General features: G+C 40.3%; 1 protein-coding gene across 5 annotated transcripts in view; it reads left to right on the top strand.

Annotated features, from left to right (window-relative positions):
* The window catches only part of PLCB4 (phospholipase C beta 4), a 185911-nt gene that overhangs the window by 142851 nt on the left and 25763 nt on the right, over nt 1-17297 (top strand). For all 5 annotated transcript variants that reach the window (XM_068186061.1, XM_068186059.1, XM_068186060.1 and 2 more), the window contains 8 exons: nt 1673-1724; nt 4016-4118; nt 5736-5900; nt 8670-8874; nt 12604-12692; nt 13073-13223; nt 15885-15934; nt 16055-16120. In XM_068186061.1, the coding sequence (XP_068042162.1) occupies nt 1673-1724; nt 4016-4118; nt 5736-5900; nt 8670-8874; nt 12604-12692; nt 13073-13223; nt 15885-15934; nt 16055-16120 (881 nt within the window). The remainder of the gene's footprint in view (nt 1-1672; nt 1725-4015; nt 4119-5735; nt 5901-8669; nt 8875-12603; nt 12693-13072; nt 13224-15884; nt 15935-16054; nt 16121-17297) is intronic.

Raw genomic sequence — 17297 nt, 5'->3', positions numbered from 1 at the left:
CATGTCTGCAGAGCAAAGATGGAGTGCACAGATTAAGATGGTAAAAAGTAATGACTGTGTGACAAATGCATTTCTAGACCAGTTGTTGTGAAGTGTTAGGAGTCATGTGCTCAGGTCTGAGATCCAAGCTGAGAGAATGATGCCAGGGAATGGAAATGCCTCTCCACAGGGTGATTTGAGAGGAGACGTACTGTTCCTGTTCAGCGAAGGCATGAGTATAGCAGGGCGGGCTTTTTGTTGTTCCAATTGGGTTTTTTAATTCATCTAGGAATGTCTTCAGTCACATATATATAACAGACCAATTTCCCATTGCTTGTTTCTGGCTGTGGCAGTGCTTTTGTGCTCACTTCCCCCTCCCTGAACAGTGTCTTTGGTACAGTAGTGGTACTGCAGTACTGTGATACTTGGTCATTCCCTCTTCTTGGTCATCCTCTGAGTTCTGTCCTGCAAAGCTGTGCCCCAGGTTCACCAGCTGAGGAAGCAGGAGAAGGGATACACTGGAATATTCTGCTTGTAGAGCACTCCACTGGACATGCCAGGGAGGTTGAAGCAGAAATGCAAGCCTCACTTTGCTCCCAGCACTTCCTCTGCCCACTGCATGTCATTCCCAACCCCTTCATATTCCGCATTAAGAGTAGTAGTTGTCTAAGTGGAAGTGAGCAACTTTCCTGTGTTCCTCTTCTGTGATTCAGCTGTGCTGTCAAGATGAAGGTGGTTGAGGAAATAAAAGTTACAGCTGCCCAGTAACTCCAGTAATAACTCGTATGGGCATATGACAATTCTGTATTTTGTATATAGAGCACCAGCAGAATAGATTTTGTTCCCTTTGAAGGTACAGTCAGTTGGGCAAGAGAAATACCTGTTTTGTTGCTAAACCAGGAAATTATATTCTTGTGTAAGTAGAAAGCTGCAGGAAAACATTTCATTTTTCACAAAGTTTGGGAGAGGGTTGGATGAGAGGGAGGTTGTTACATGTTTCTGATATGTCTTCCCATACAAGGGCTGTAACAGTGCACTCCCTAAAACTCACATGCTTTTAAATATTGAAACTTGCTTTTAAATGTTGAAACTAAGCAATGCTGCTGTTATCTTTGTGGTTTCTTGGTGTGGTATTTTACTCAACTAAGTCCACAGAAAACCAGTGGAATATGCACCTCACCTTCTTTGAGACATCAGGCTACAGACAGCTTCATCAGAGGTGGTTGTCATTGTGATGGAATACATTCTTCAAGGATGTCTCCTCTAGTATATTTTTTATTCTCAGGTTATTTGAACTGTTAAAGCTCCTGCATCCTTCTGTTATTCAAAGTGATCTGCAGAAATGTGGACATCTGCACTGTAGATACCAAGAGTTAGATGATGGAAATCCCATCCCAGGCACTTGACATGTCCACAGTTGTTACTTCCCTGCCAGCCAAATGTGTTTGAATTCAGGGAAAGACTTTTTCCTAAGCATAGCATGGACTTCAGTGAGCTTGGTAAAGCTGTTACTCCTGTGAAAAAATATGAAGTTTTCCTGTTGCTTCCTTTTATTTATTAGATGTGGGGTTTATATGCATTCAATTTAATTTTTGTTTAAACCTTTTATGCTGGAAAAACAGTCTTATTTTCTGATCTAGTTCATGATCTGCATTATTCAGCAGGAAAGTTAATAAATTTTCTCTCTTGGCAGATTTAGCAATGCAGTTGAATCAAGGAAAATTTGAGTACAATGGATCGTGCGGGTGAGTGATATGATTTAAACTGTTGTCACTGTGTATCAGAGTCCTTTACTAAGGTTTTAATAAGATTTTGTCACTGTTAATTATGTGTTACAAAACGAAAATGGGATGCTAAGTAAATAGTAGAAATCAGCAGAGTTCAGGGAGAATTATCCCCCAAAAGGAGGTATTCTAATGAATATGCTTTTAATTTTGCCCAGTTTTTAAATGAGATCCAAGAGGCATTGTGTTCATATTATGAAGATCATGAATACTGTACACAGTTATTCAAATACATCTCCATCTTCTGTTCTCAGCCTTTCTTTGAAGATATGCTTCAGGATGGAATTGCACAGTTCACAGAATTGCCAAATTTACTTGGACAAGTGGAATCTGAATACATAGGGAACATATTTTTAATCCGTGCACTCTTAATCGGAGCACAGATTTCACAGAGAATCCTGAAGTGTTTCATCTAAGTTCTTGCTCGTGATTTTTGCATGACAAAGGATGTTCAAGGGATGCTGATAGATTTTTATCAAATGCTGAGCATAGACCTTAATAGGATAGACTGATCATTAGCACCAGGAGAAAAGGAGAAGTTTAATGAATCACAGGAAATGACAGTCCAGAAACATGTCAGAATCTGCAAACTCTTCCTGGAAAGGAACTACTCTTTTACTACTGCAGATCTTACTCAGAAAGAAAGTCTGAGTAGATGGAGCTTGGTAAAATTGCTCATTCGCAGAATGGGCACACAGTGCTTGGCTGTTCCATGCCTTTATTGCAGTTGTGAGCACTCTAGAAGAGGCTCTTGGCTTTGACAAAGGTGCACTCTCTACAATTTCAATCAAAACAACAAGAATAGAAGAAAACCAAAGCTTTCTTATGGCAGAGAAACCAAAGAAACAAAATCTTTGTTTTGGTTCCTTTCTTGTTGGACTCACCAGCTTAGTAAAAGAGTTCCTGCTTACTTTTGCCAAATTCTCTGAACGATGGGCAAAATTATCAACTAAATTCTTGGATTCTTACATCAGTGTTTTAATAATAATGTAGTGGGATTGCATGGTAATGTTTTGCTATGCATTGTAAATATGGTGGTGTTTCAGTCACAGAAGGGAAATGAAAAACTGAGCATTTCCTCCTGCCTGTACTCCTCTTTTCTCAGATTTGCAGCTTTCATGCTGATGAAACAAGATCATTTCAACATTTTTTATTTCAGCAGGCTGAAAACAGAGGCTAAGGATAGTTAGTTCTCTTCTGCCCCAACCTGCTTTAAATTAACAAAATATTAAGAAATCAATTTTCTAATGGAAGAAAAACATTTTTAATGGAAGAAAAAGGAGTAATATTACTTCCAAACAGAAATAATTTAATTTTAAAAAGGGTAAAAGTATTGACATTCTTCCCACTGGAATTTTTCTAGCATTTTTTAACCTCTGAATTCTGTCTAGGCCTTTATCATATTAGATACCAGTGATTGACTAGAGAGACTAAGGGTGGATAAAAATTCATTTTCTAGCAGCTTTGTCTGTCAGGGCTGCAGAATTAGCAAGATTTTTCTAGTTGCATATTTTCTTCCATCAGTGGAAGAGAATGTCTGTAATGTGCAGCCTTTCTGCAGTGATCAACTGCTGTTTTATTTTGATGCCAGAATCTTTGGGTTTTGGTGCACCAGAGCACAAATTGGCTTCGTTGATATGTTGATGCAGTGTGAGGTCCTCAGGGAGGTATTGTGAGTGTTATTGTGGTGGTACCTTTCATGCTGCTATAATTAACAATCTGTCAGCACTGACATTATCAGTTGTTTCCCCCAAGGTTTCATAACCACAATGAAAAAAACAGCTTCAAGCTGAAATTTAGTGTATAAGTCTTGAACGGTAAGGAACTGCTTCATCTGGAAAAATAAAATTGAAAAATCCCTCTGTGCTTTTCCAAAGTGTTAAAGTATTAAAACAAATGAGAGCATCTGTGTTTTATTACATGGTAACTCCCTGTATTTTTAAACTGTATTATTCAGTTGTTTTGAAACGTCCTTGATTATATTACATTTATTTTTATCTTAAAATCCCAGATTGATTTCATCTCTCAGTAGCTGGTAATTCAAAATGAAAATTAGTGTTTATCTGTGTTCCAGACAACCGTAATACTTTCTTTTACTTCCTCACACTTGCAGCTGGAATGAGTCTGTATTTTACACTGCTGTAGGACAGCTCATTGTTTAAATGCAGAACATCCATTTCATATGTATTTAACACAATTTTAATTTCCAATCAAGAATAGGTTTCCCCTTTTTTTTTTTCCCTTGAAATAAGGTATCTACTAAAGCCAGATTTCATGCGACGACCAGACAGGACGTTTGACCCGTTCTCTGAAACTCCTGTAGATGGTGTTATTGCTGCAACGTGTTCTGTACAGGTAAAACAGCAACAGACAGCTGGCATCACATCCAAAAGCACATTTTAAATGACCAGAAATTGGATATGTGCACTAAATGTGCTTGGACTGGATAGACTTCAGCAAATTGTTTCCTTTTTTTTTTTTTTCTTTTTCAATACTGCTGGCTAAGATGCCTTTGTTTCCTTGATCTGAGTGCAATATGATAGAATTGGAAATGATGTGTTATTGCACATGGTGGTGTTCTGACAACCTTGGTGGTCTTTTTGAAATACACAGGCCCACACAAATGGGTAAAGGAGTGAAGTTCCTTCCCATGCACAGTATGAAATTGCACAGCATGAAATTGCACAGCATCACTTTTCACCATAGAGCAAGGAGGAGTCTGGGCACACCCGGACAGGATATTTTCAAAATGAATGGAGAAAAATGGTTGGTGTGAGGCAGGCCCTTACTTTGGAGTTATCCATGAGTAACAAAGTTCATAAAACTCCTGTCGGAGTTCTACAGCATGGTTAGGTACCAAGTTCTGGGAGAGGCTGATGAGTGTAAAACCTGTTTGGTGAGCGAAAGGCTTCAGCTTTCATTTAGCTTTTTCCATGGGCTGCATTTAAATTTCACACCCTTGCTGGCCAAGCATTCCTCATGCATTCTAGGTTGAACTAAGTTCCATTTGTACCTCTAGTAGAATAAGCATGTTTTATTTAAGTTGTTTTTCTTAAATGGTAATCAAAGCACCTTCCTTCCAAAAAGGAAGTGGGGTCAGATGGTTCCTAGGTCATGTATTTTGACATTTATTTTTCTTTTGTGACTAAAACTAGTAGAAAATTACATTAAAATTTTGTGATTAAGGAGCTGAGTGGAGCAAAATCCAGCAATGATACCCCTCAGCCATGTAACTTTTCAGATCTGTTATCCAGAGTGTTCCCCAGAAGGATATTAGGTCATGGAAACAACAGGATTTGGAATGAGTTTAAGTCTGTGAAATCATGTTTCAGTTTTTTTCTTCCCTCCTTGATTGTAGTAATGAAAACATTAGCTGTATTTTTAAGTAATGGATCATCTTGGTGAAATAAAAATTTTCCCTGGAGTAATCACCTGTTGTGGCTAGATTAATCTTAACTTGGACTGAAATGGCAACAAATCTTCATATCTCTAACGATACTGAGGAATCATGTGGGTTTTTAGTTTTTTCACTTTTTAAGCATCCTGCACTTTCCAGACACGTAATATGGAGTCAGACTGGCACGTGATTAGTTTCAAACCTTCACCTAAGTGAAAGCAGACAGTAGTTTCCTTTACCTCTTGTGGTCAAGATGTATCATAGAAAAAAGTGCCTCTGAACAGAGTATTAAAAGTTGTGGAATAGCAGTGCCAGCTCTGGTTGTTCCATTCAGTGTTTTCATACAGTGAATGCATCTGTGAGACACTGGCTGGTAATACCACTTCAGATAAAGATTGTATTTCTATATGTGATCACAGAAGCTTTTCCAAAGAGGTGCAGTTTGAAATACACCGTTCGCACACGAGGAGCTAAACGCATCTGTCAGCTATAAACCATTTCTCAGTAAGAAAGAGCCACCATTTCCAATATCCTTCCTCTGCACTGCTTTTCCTTGCTCTGTTGCTGTGTTGCAGGTGATATCTGGCCAGTTCTTGTCAGACAAGAAGATTGGTACCTACGTGGAGGTGGACATGTATGGGCTGCCCACGGACACGATCCGCAAGGAGTTCCGCACGCGCATGGTGATGAACAACGGCCTGAACCCCGTGTACAACGAGGAGTCCTTTGTCTTCAGGAAGGTAGGATGTGGCATCTCTGCAGAGCACAGCCTGTGCTTTGCTCGTGCCCGTGAGCTGCCCTACCCTCCTGAGCCAGCCCTCCCTGCTTCAGCCTGCCTGCTCACATGGATGAGTGCTGCTCCATGGAAAAGGGTTTGTAGGGCCCCTGTTTACTGCTGTAAACAATGGAAAGCTGAAGTCAGCTTTCAAGAGGCTGCTTGGTTTTGGTTTGTTTTGGTTCTGTTTTTTTCTTAATTTTGCTTTTGTTTTATTTTTCTAACAGATAACCTCTGTAGCTATCACATGATTTTTTTTTTTTGTTGTTTTTGTTTCCATTTGGCTTTTTCCTCCCTTTTGCTTCCTCCTCCCACTTGGAGGTAGCCACCTCCTCTGTGACCATGCCTGTGTTCAAGGTATGCAGTCTGCTCAGAATGAGCCCCGCTGGTGGACACCATCATTCCCTGGAGATTTCTTCTTCCCTGCCCTGGCAGTGGCTGCTATCTTGCACTGTTCCTTCAGCCCAGAGGGCAGGTGAGATGCTGCATCCAAAGCTAAGGTCAATGTCATTACATGGAAAAGTTGGAAGGGTGCTGTGTTCCTCAGGCGTGTTGCCAGCTCCCTCCTTCAGTAGTCCATGTGCATCATGTACCTTCTTTATTTTTTTTCCAATACTGAAAGAAAAAACAACCCTTTTTTTCTCGGCATGGGGGATTTAAAGAGAGACCATTTGTCCGTGTTCAGTTTTTGTCTCTCAGTTTTTATATATATATGATACACACATATATATATATTTATTTTATTTTTCTTCTGTTGCCTGGAGTTTCATCCAGACTACATGTGTTACAGTGCTGTCTTGGATAACATCTGTTTTGCTTACACCTGTTTTGTTGTCATGCAGAATTGTTGCTCTTTTATTCCAAAGTTCAGACTTCTAGTCCAAATTTCAGACTTTTTGCTGAGTGGTGATAACTCTTCACACTTGGGTATATTACACACTTAATCTGCCTTCCTAACAGCATAGCCAGTTTTTAAGAGAAATTTAGTTGATGATAGAGTTTTTTTCTGAGCTCACATTCTGGAATGAATGTTACTTCAGGTGCTGTTCTCTGTGTGTGAGGAGACACAGGGAAGATGCTTATGTACAAGCAATTTGGCTGCCCGTGGCTTGCTGGCCATATCACCAGCATCTTCTGCTCTCTGATTTCTTACATCAAAAGGGCCATCAATTCGAGGGTGCACCCCTGTGCAGCCTGTGTGTTGGGACATGGGTACAGAGGCTGAGGCCAATATTTCTCATTACTACTCTCCAGTGAGCAATCCCATGAACACATGCTCTCTTGAGCTTGTAGGTCAGCCAAGAGATTGTTTTTCTTCACCTCAGGCCCTTATCATAGCTTAGCAATGTAATCAGCATACCCTGAAGATCAAGTAGGGGGGTGGCAGGAACACAGCAGGAAGGATTCCTCCAGCTGGAGATACTGAAGGCACGGGGTGCACAGTGCTAAAACATCATGAGAGGGTGGAAGTGCCTAGCAGGACACCACAGAACTGATTAATGCAGAGGGAGCAATAAACTCAGTCCCCACTTCTGGTCCCTGGCAAATCTGTGTCAAAGACCATCATGTAATGGAAGATATGCTGATCTGTGACCTGTAGGGGAGAGATCTTACCTGCCGTGCTTGGGTTGCAGTGTTCTTCTCAGGCTGATGCTTAACCCTACACAGTTGTTCTCAGGTACTCTGTTTGATTGTTCTTCTGTCATGTTTTCTCATATTTATTTTAATTGAAATAAAGTTTCAGTCGCTCTGACCTGGGTTCTGTGTTGTCCCTCTGTTGTGTAAGGGGAGGAGGGAGTAGGTGCTGGTGGTGACCTGTGATGGGCGTGCTAAGCGGTAGTTGAGTAGAGCAGGATGTCCATGAACTGCTCACATGGGTTCAGAGACCAAAAGCAGCCTTTATTTTGTGCTCCCCAAGACTGAGAATGGATGTGGCAGGGGGAAGGTCTGAGGGAGAAGGCAGACACAGCTTACTGAGGTCTTCCCTTTTGTCCCACAGGAGATGGTGAGTAGCACCAGGTAGGGAAGGAGTGGGAAGTCTTTCCCAGTGTGTGGTGGGGGTGGGCTGGCAGAGGAGCTGCACCTCTGTTAGTCTGCCTCCTCCTCACTGCTGCAGGCACAGAGGCAGCACCTCTGCTGCAGGGAGGGCAGGACATCTCTTTGTTCCTGTCCTGGTCAGCCCAGCTGGGGACTGACAGGTGCAGGAGGCTGCAGCATCCCTGTTCCCATGTGTGCCTTGAACCCCCACATCCTGAGTGCAGCACACCCACCTCTGCTGGCAGCACAGCATTTCAGCAGCTCAGACATCCCCAGCAGCCTGTGCTTGCACTCTCCTGGCCCTTTTGGATGCATCCCAAATCCCATCTTTCTGTCATAATTCCTACTGATCCAGCACTACCTGCCCTTTGATTGCTGCTGTATCTGTCATTTCCCATGCAGTATTTACCTGCCTTCTTATCACTGCCACCAGTCTTCAGTAATGAAAAATAAATGCACAAAATATTTAGCTGCTGTAACTGTGAGCTGCAGGATTTACATAACCTGAAATCTACCCGTTATTTAGGGTGAAAAAAAGCTTTTCTAGGAAAGATTTAATTTTGAAAACTGGGGTTTGCAGGGAATGACCTGATCTTACAGTGCTGATAGTTTCTGGCATCCAGAGTTCATGCATGGGAGGCGGGGAGAGAGCTGCTGTGTCAGTGCCATTAAATGTCTGTGTTTTGTGGCTTTCCAGGTTATCCTCCCTGACCTTGCTGTCCTGAGAATAGCAGTGTATGATGACAATAATAAGCTGATTGGTCAGAGGATCCTGCCTCTGGATGGGCTGCAAGCAGGTTACAGACACATTTCCCTCCGGAACGAGGGCAACAAACCCCTTTCTCTTCCAACGGTTTTCTGCAACATTGTGCTTAAAACTTACGTGCCTGATGGGTTTGGAGGTGAGATCAGCCTTTGTCTCGGTGTGCTGTGGCTCTTGAGTGTTGGTATGCAAGTCCTGAATGCTCCAGGGTCACTGTGCCAGCCAGAAGCACATGTGCAGTGCTGGAGGATGGAAAGATTCAGTATTTCTAGCTTTCTGTATCTCCTTGGAATCTCTGGATATTGAGAGAAGGAATCTGCTTTTTGATCAAGGGCCTGCCTCAGTGTTGATGATAAAAGCATTAATGTACTAAAATGAGAAAATAATGTGGAAAATAAGCTACTACTACTTAGCTCAATTTGATTGTTGACAATTAAGTCTTTTTTTAAATTACATATTGTGTGACATAAATATCTGTAAGGTTAGGATGTACGTTATCTATATAGATTGGCCTATAAGTATAAAAAATACATGCAGAAATATAGGTTATTTTCAAACAAAACCAATTCTATATTCTTGGGAATATTGGCGTATTTTTTGGATATAGCCAGTGAAATAATTCAGCATTGAGAACATCTCTGCATTTTTCTCTCCCGATTGTACATGTCTTTAGAGTGGTTTAATTGTTTTTTGGGTTCTCAGGATAGTTAATTTAATGTGAGCCATATTCATGATCAGGCTGGCAGAGCTGTGGTCATTTATACTGAACAGTGGCAAATTGCCACATGTGTGTGGGAGCAAAGAGCTGAGAATAATCATTACACCACTAATGTAATGCTTGAGTAATGCTTGAGTTCCCCTGACAGAAAGGGCTTCTTTACCCCAAATGAAATTTGCTTGTGCATTGGACAATACATAAACCATTTAAAACTGTAAAGTAGGAATTGTACAAAATGCTGGCGCTCTGACTCTGCAGCAATTACCTTGGGAGTTAATGATGAAAGATATTGATCAAACCAATGTTTTTCTCTTCACAAAACCAATTTCAAACCAGCTGCCCTGACAAGAATGGCTGCACTTCTCTGAGTGTGATTTCCACAGTAGAAACCAAGGAAGGGAAGGTTGACATAACCTATCTTCAAGTCTGTGTTTGCTGGTGCTTATCCAGGCTTTAAAAAATTAACAGGCTGAGACTTCAGTAACAACATTTCATGGGAAAAAGGTGTTACAGGAGTATTTGTGTTGTTCACATGTGAAATCCTGGTTTCTGGCAAGTCAGCTGGAGTTTGCCACGGGCCTTGTAGCACCACCATGCCATTATGCAGCATGTTTCATCCACAGTATTTAACTGCAGGGACTCTGTCCCAAGAGAAATGTAAGCTTCTGCCTAAACTTGAGATTCTCAAGGGTAATTGAACCATCAGTCTAAGAGACATGTTTAAGTGTGCCCTTTAATTCTTACCTGTACTGAAGCTTTTGGCAGCAAATGACTCAGTTAAAATATTTTCTCAACTAAGGACATGCTTCTGGTTTAGGATTGATGTTCTATGACACCAGACTTTTTCTAAGAATAGAATTTAAACTTAGCACTGAGTTTGATGTGGCTTGAGCTGCTGAGTGTGCTGGACCCATAAGGAGCAAATATTTGTTTAATTTATTTTTTAAACTGCATTCTGCATGTGCAGAAGTGAAAGGCTGGTTTTCCAAAGAGAATTTCAACACCAGTTTAGAATTTGCAAATTGCGTGCTACAGTGTCAGCCGTGCTGTTGGTGGTTTGTTTGGTATAAAACATTGCTACCCCTAAGTAACAGTGTTGTTACAGTAAAATGGGGAGGGCTGGTGGTTGTAGTTTACTGTCAGCAGTGGCAAAAGCAGCCTCCATATGAGCAGGAGCTAAATGAGCTCAATTCTAGTTCTCCTTTCCCTTCCCAGATAGGCTGGATGTGCCTCATGTATTTTCCTCCTTGATACAGAACAGCAGCATGGTGAACACCTGGGAGAGAACTTCTGACACTCAGGTGGAATCATTAGTATTCTGCTGGCATGTGATTTTAATTACTTATCATCTGCAGTGAACTCATTGTTTTATGAGCTATCATTAGGATCTCCATGGTTGTTTTAGCAAACCTGTAGGAAGGTAGAGCTCAAGTCAGTGGCTGCCTACTTTCTTTTTTCTTTTTTGTTTTTTTAACCTGTATGAGTAAGATTTTAAAATGTGCCCCGAATAATAACTAGAACGGGTGATGCATTGTAGGCTTTAAAAGATGTTTTTATTTTTTAAATTTTATAGCTTTGTAATTTCTTGTGGTTTATTTGCATCAGCCCCTCTGTTCCCAATAAAAGGACAATAATGGCACAAATTGATGCAAATGAAGCAGCATTCTCCAAAGAGAAGCTTCTATTCTAGAAATCTGTAGTGAGTAAGCCTAGCTGTCAGGTTAGTGGTTGGTGTCCTCTGTAATGCACTCTTCCAGTGATTCTCAGAGTTTTGTATTGAACTGCAGCTCTCCCACAGAATGCTGCTCCCCACCCCCAGCTCACCTCCCCGGGGAGAAAGGGGAGCATAAGCAGAGGACAGGGATGAGTCACCTCCCCTCAGAAGTGCTGAGCCTTTGGGGATGTGCTGGTGTGGTTCCTTGCACAACCCACAGGGGTCCTGCTCTCCCAAACACGTTAGGCATTTTTACCCAGCAGCTCCTGATAATCAGCTTCAGTTTCCAAGTGATGCACGGTGCTGGCAGGGTAGCCCTGGCTTTTCACTGAAAAGCGTGTGCCAAGGACAAAAGGACATCCTTAATGAGTTAGGGAGAGGAGAAACAGTCCGTGCTCAGTCACAAGCCATTGCCATGGCTAAAAAGAAATCCTACATGGCTTTTGTCTGTGTGAAATAAGTTTCATGAGACATCAGTGGGTCACAGCAGTTACTGGAGATGACCTATTCGTGTAGCTAAACAGATCTCAAGGGTTATTCTGAGTGTCTAATACAACTGTTTTGGGAATGGGAGGCCTGTCTGAGTTGTGGCTTCAGAGGAACATCCCACAGAACAGCTTAGGTTGGGAGGGAGATGATACAGTCCAGCCCTTACTTTGAACAAGAAGTTCTTTGCCATACCTCTTGATGGGTTGGATATTTTCACTTTTTTTTTTTTTTTTGACTATTGGAGTTAAGCACAGGAAGAGATTATTTGATATACAGGTAAAAAACTCCTGCGACTTTGTCATGCTGTGAACTTGTGTTGCACATTTATCTCTGCACTGGAAAACAGATCCAGTAATCTGTCTGGTACCCAGGGCTGTGGTACTACTGGTGGTGCTGTGTCGTGTGCAAGATTCAGATGCTGGCCATGCCTAGAAAAGCCATCTCACAGCCTGTCATGTCCCAGACATGGAATATCATAAAGGCTACTGAGAATAGATTTACCAGAGAATAGATTGCTTTAATTCCCCTGAAACTGCTCTTTAACAAGGAAATATAATGGCATTTTCTGCAATTCCCTGCAGTCCCAAGTCAGTCAGCACCCCTCAACCAAGGGACAAAGTTAGTGCTTTGTGGCTCAGGAGATCCCATCCTGGTCTCAAATTCTACAGTCAGTAACTGGGAGGAAGTTAGAGCAGTCTGACAGAATCACTGGGTTTTTCCTAAATAAGGTACCTGGATTAAAACCACGCCTTGGTACAATATGAACTGTTCCATGTTCCAGGTGCTGTGGAAAGAAGCACTTCCAGTCCTGCCAAATTCACTACAGAAAGCTGAACTCCTGTTGCAAGCCATGTCTCATAGTAACACGGATAGAATAAAGCTTTTGTAAAATACTAATTTCCACATGCCTCCAAAGCTCACAAAAAAGTTGATTTTTTTTCTTACAGATATCGTGGATGCTTTATCAGATCCAAAGAAATTTTTGTCTATCACAGAAAAAAGAGCAGACCAAATGAGAGCTATGGGTATTGAAACTGTAAGTAGAATCAATGACAAACACAACCCACTTCTATCCATACTGTGTTCTTTATTTAAAGTGAACTGGTCCTTCTCCAATCATTGCACCTTATCATTTCTCATTTTCAAATATAAGCTTCTTTGTCTGGCTGATGTCATTTACTGAAATACTGACTGGCTTTTCATGGATCCCATTAATACAACCTTTAGGAGGAGAGATTTTAATAAATGGGGACCAAGTTTTATTTTAGTAAGTAGCTACTTGGAATAGGTTTACTATAGCATTGTTTGAAAATATGTTGCAATTGCATTATGTTTAAAGTAAGCCATTCAGAAATTTCCCCAGCTTTTTACGCTACAGGTGAAAGAACGAACAATTTATTATGATGTTTCTTTCAGAGTGATATAGCTGATGTACCAAATGACACTTCAAAGAACGACAGGAAAGGAAAAGCCAATAATCCCAAAGCCAATGTAACACCTCAGAGCAGCTCTGAGCTTCGACCCAGCACCACCGCAGGCTTTGGCTCTGGCACCGACACTAAGAAAGGTACCCAAAAATCCCATCCTCTGCTCTGAAGTGGTTCACAAAGCCACACAGGAACACTCATCATTCAGGTTTAATTCTGGAGTTATATTCATTCTTATAATTTTGCCATTGGGAGTTGTCTTTGGCTAATTGCAAAAGAATTTAGTGTATTGCTAAAATGACTGTATAAAAGGTAATGCAGCTTTATTTCACAAAGTGACCTCTTCGTGTAGCTGTATACCTGTAGTATGCAGCTATTTTTTTTTTTTATTTTATCTGTGTATTATACACATAAACTGCATGGCTCTGGGAATAGTTTGCTAGTAAAGATTCCTAAAGGAGTGCCAATAGGAGTGACTATTATCTGGCATAGTCCACAGAAACTCTTCTGCTTTTTTTCTCCCCTCACAAATCCCTTGGCAGGGTTGCAGATTTAAGTAATTAAAGGTATTTAGAATTCATTGGATTCTGTAGAGATTTCCCAACAATTAGAAATGTTTTCACAGTGTGGTTTTACTCTGAATGGTGATTATGGAAATGGCATGTTTATTGTAAAAAAAAATGTAGATGTGCTCGTTTATAAGTGAATAAGTATTTTGTCCTAACTCTTCACCGTTCCCTCTACAAAGGCATTTTATATATTCAAATGGGATTATTTGTTTCTCCCATATCATCACAGGTAATGAAGATTAAGTGAGAAAGCAAATTTGTACAGCTGAATGAAAGACAGTAAATATTTCTGTTAGTGGGCCACAAGAATTAGGATGTGGTACTCTCACTCATCCAGCTTGGCCCAAAGGTATTGCCAGGAGGGAAAAGGAGTGTGCAGGGCTCTTGCTCTCAAATTTAAGCACACGTGGATGAGTACACTCTTGGGAAGGGATCTCTTGAGAGCCCAAGTGCCATTTCTCTGGAGTCACTTCATGCAAACCCCGGGTCACTTCATGCAGTGAGGTGTTTTCACATTTCATGTATCATGACCCCGATGTACAAGTGTTAGCTTTAGTGTGCATTAATCAAGCATAAATTTGGTGAGGTTGACAACAGATTCCTGGTGGCCATGGAGCCAGACCTGGACAGCTAAGGAAATGTTCTATGTAGTGGTTCTATGCAGTAAATGCTTTAAAATAAAATCCTGAGAAAGTCTGTTTAGAAACCCAGCAGCCTGATGCAGGCCTGAGGTTTTAGTACTTCACACTTTCCTGACTGCAATTTTCATCTGTATTCTTGCATGTTAAAATAGAGCTGCTCGTTTCTATATCCCGTGTCATGATCCTTATTTTGTGTTTTCTTATCTCTATGATTAACTAAGATCTGAATAATTCTGTTATTCAGAACTGTTAAAATGCACAACTCATCTTGCTGTTAGAAATTACAGCAAAATGGGGAAGGCTTTGAAATGCACAAGAATGTGGGGTTTTTTTGTCTCAGATTTTCAGTACGAGTCAAATCAGTAGTGTTTTTGAAAACTTCAGCCTCTATCTGTGCCTACATCTGCTCCTGTCTCATTTACTACACTAATGTGAATACCATGTACTTGAGCAGAGTCTTATGCTTCTAAGAAAAGAAAATATTCATATTCCCTAAGGAGATTGCCTACCTCTCCTCCCCTCCTCTTTTTTTTTTTTTTTCCTTTTACAGTGTCTGAGCATTTTCCAGTTAAATTCACCTTAAAAGCCAGAAAGTCCTTTTCAAGGCAAAGGAAATCTTATAGTCCATAGACAGTATTAAGAGCTGTTAACTAAATATGTTTGCAGTGTATTTATACACAGGCCAACATTTTTGTGTGAAACCTCAGGAAAACCTAAAAATTACAACTCTCATGGCATATTATTGACATTTTTATTAACACTTACATGTAGCATGTGCTTAGTAGTTTTTAAAAAAGCCCTTAATGTGTCACAAAGTATTTATTAAAGCATAAACATTAAATGAGATCAGGTTTTGTTTGCATTTAAAGTGACCAAAACATTTTCATTAATTTATTTTTCATTCTATATATTACTGTTAGTCTTGTGTGATAGAAATTTCATTAGAATTTTCTTTTGGTTTTCCATTTCTCCTTAATTTTTTAACTTTCCTTTAGTCTTGGAGCACATTTCTACTCCTTTTCCCATAGCCTGGTATTGAGAAAAATGCAGATTTTATTTTTGTTACCACACAGGCTGCAAGTTAACTTTCCCTTCTGTGTTTTAACCTGAGGAGAACAACACCTAGCCTCAGTTTTGTAGTCTTGTAGAACCCTACCCAAGAAACCTCCCCACTGCAAGAAGTGGTGCCAGAGCAATCTCCAGCTAGGAACCGAAATTCTGAAGTTGTTTTAATATTCATAAATGGTTTGCTGTGTTTGCAAAAATGACCTTTTTCAATTCTTTGATTGTTGTGTTTTGACATTTCAGTCCAGAACTGTAAGAGATTAAAATACACTCATTGATTCAATTCTTTTTCCACAAGGCAATTGATTGAAGAGTGCATGGGAAAAGGAAATTACTGTATCTTAGCTAAATCTTGACAAGTAATTTTCTCATTAACCTGTGATTATTTTTTTTTTATGTGGTGAAAAACATTAATTAATTTACTTGTTAAATTAAATGTAGGTTGCTGTGATAAAACTCAAATTTTGAATATGAGATATACTAGTATGTATGAAGTTTTAGATAAACTATATCAATACCTTCCCAGGTATAGACCTTATTCCTCAAGTCAAGATAGAAGATTTAAAGCAAATGAAGGTAAGTATTGACACAAGCTTTTCAGGAGGTGCTCCTAATTTTTTGTTTAAGTAGCCAGGATTTTATCTGGCTAAAGTCAATATGGCCACAGAAAAATTGATCCAGCTTATTTTTTTTCAGGCTTATATAAAGCATTTAAAGAAACAGCAGAAAGAGCTGAATGCCTTAAAGAAGAAACATGCCAAGGTATGATCATTAAGGGTTCTCTGAGCCCAATTTTAAACAGTTGCTCACTAGCACAGGCAGTTTCTAATTAAATTATAGGGGAAGACTAAGGGATGGTATTTGGATTCCCAAGAAAGGCATACATGTTTTAAATGGACTGCAATATGCTGCAGTGAGCACACTTTCCCTTTGGCAACTCTTTGTGTGTCTGCCTGAGGCTGGCTGCACGTCTGTTCGACCCATACAAATGCTCAAGGCTCACCTTTTTCAGGTAATGATTTTGTCTTGCTCCCTCTTGCACGACTTATTGACATGGAAAAATCAGGCAGTAATGATGGGAGGGAGGCGGTGCTGTAATGAAGACAGGCACTGGAGAAACTGCAAAATCACCAGAGAGAGCTGGGATGTGTAGCTGAGAAATGCAGAGCCCTGGTCCTCCTCATTTCTATCTGTTTTAACCACTTCATAGTCAGCTTTTTCATGGCAGCGATACCACAAATACATGTATCACTGCCACAGATACACTCTGTGGTAGGAAATCACAGCTAATTTTGCCCTGCTCTCTTTCGTTAGAAAACCATTACTCTTGTTACAGAAGGAGTTATAATAAGTGAAGAAAATATCTCAAGTTATGAATTTTGGCAAAGAAAATCCACAAATCCATTCTGGGCTGTTGGGGCTGTTGTTCCCTTGTTCTCTTTGCTTACCAGTTCACAGCAGATCTGATGTCATGTGGTTGCCTGGGCATTTCTAATATCAGTCTTTGTGTTTATTTTCCTGACTGTTGTTTGGGCGTGAGACACTCTGTACAATGAAGTATGGAGAAATTATTTTCCATAATTGGCATTTTTTTAAGGTTCTTAGTATTGAAAGCCATTTAAGAAAATTAACTAATTACATTTCAGCCTCCTTACTGACTGTGCAGAGGGGAAATGATTGATTTCTGCATTTTTGTCTTGTGTGCAAAGACCATGCTCAAAAAAAAAGTGTCTGTCCCCAACACTTTTTGATATCAACAGTTTCTAGACTTCATAGGGCTGATCTTTTTGGGGGCTTCTAATTTTTAAACACTATTTTGTCATTTCACTGGCCAGCAGCCAGCAATTTGCTATAGCAGTGGGCCTGTGGTTATGGAGAAAACAGACATACTCAGGGGTCTCTCTCCCTCAAACATGCGACCCACAGGATATCTGAGCCA

This window comes from Anomalospiza imberbis, chromosome 3, assembly GCF_031753505.1.
Source record: "Anomalospiza imberbis isolate Cuckoo-Finch-1a 21T00152 chromosome 3, ASM3175350v1, whole genome shotgun sequence".
Lineage (NCBI taxonomy): Eukaryota > Metazoa > Chordata > Aves > Passeriformes > Viduidae > Anomalospiza > Anomalospiza imberbis.
This window is presented reverse-complemented; position numbering and strand designations above follow the sequence as displayed.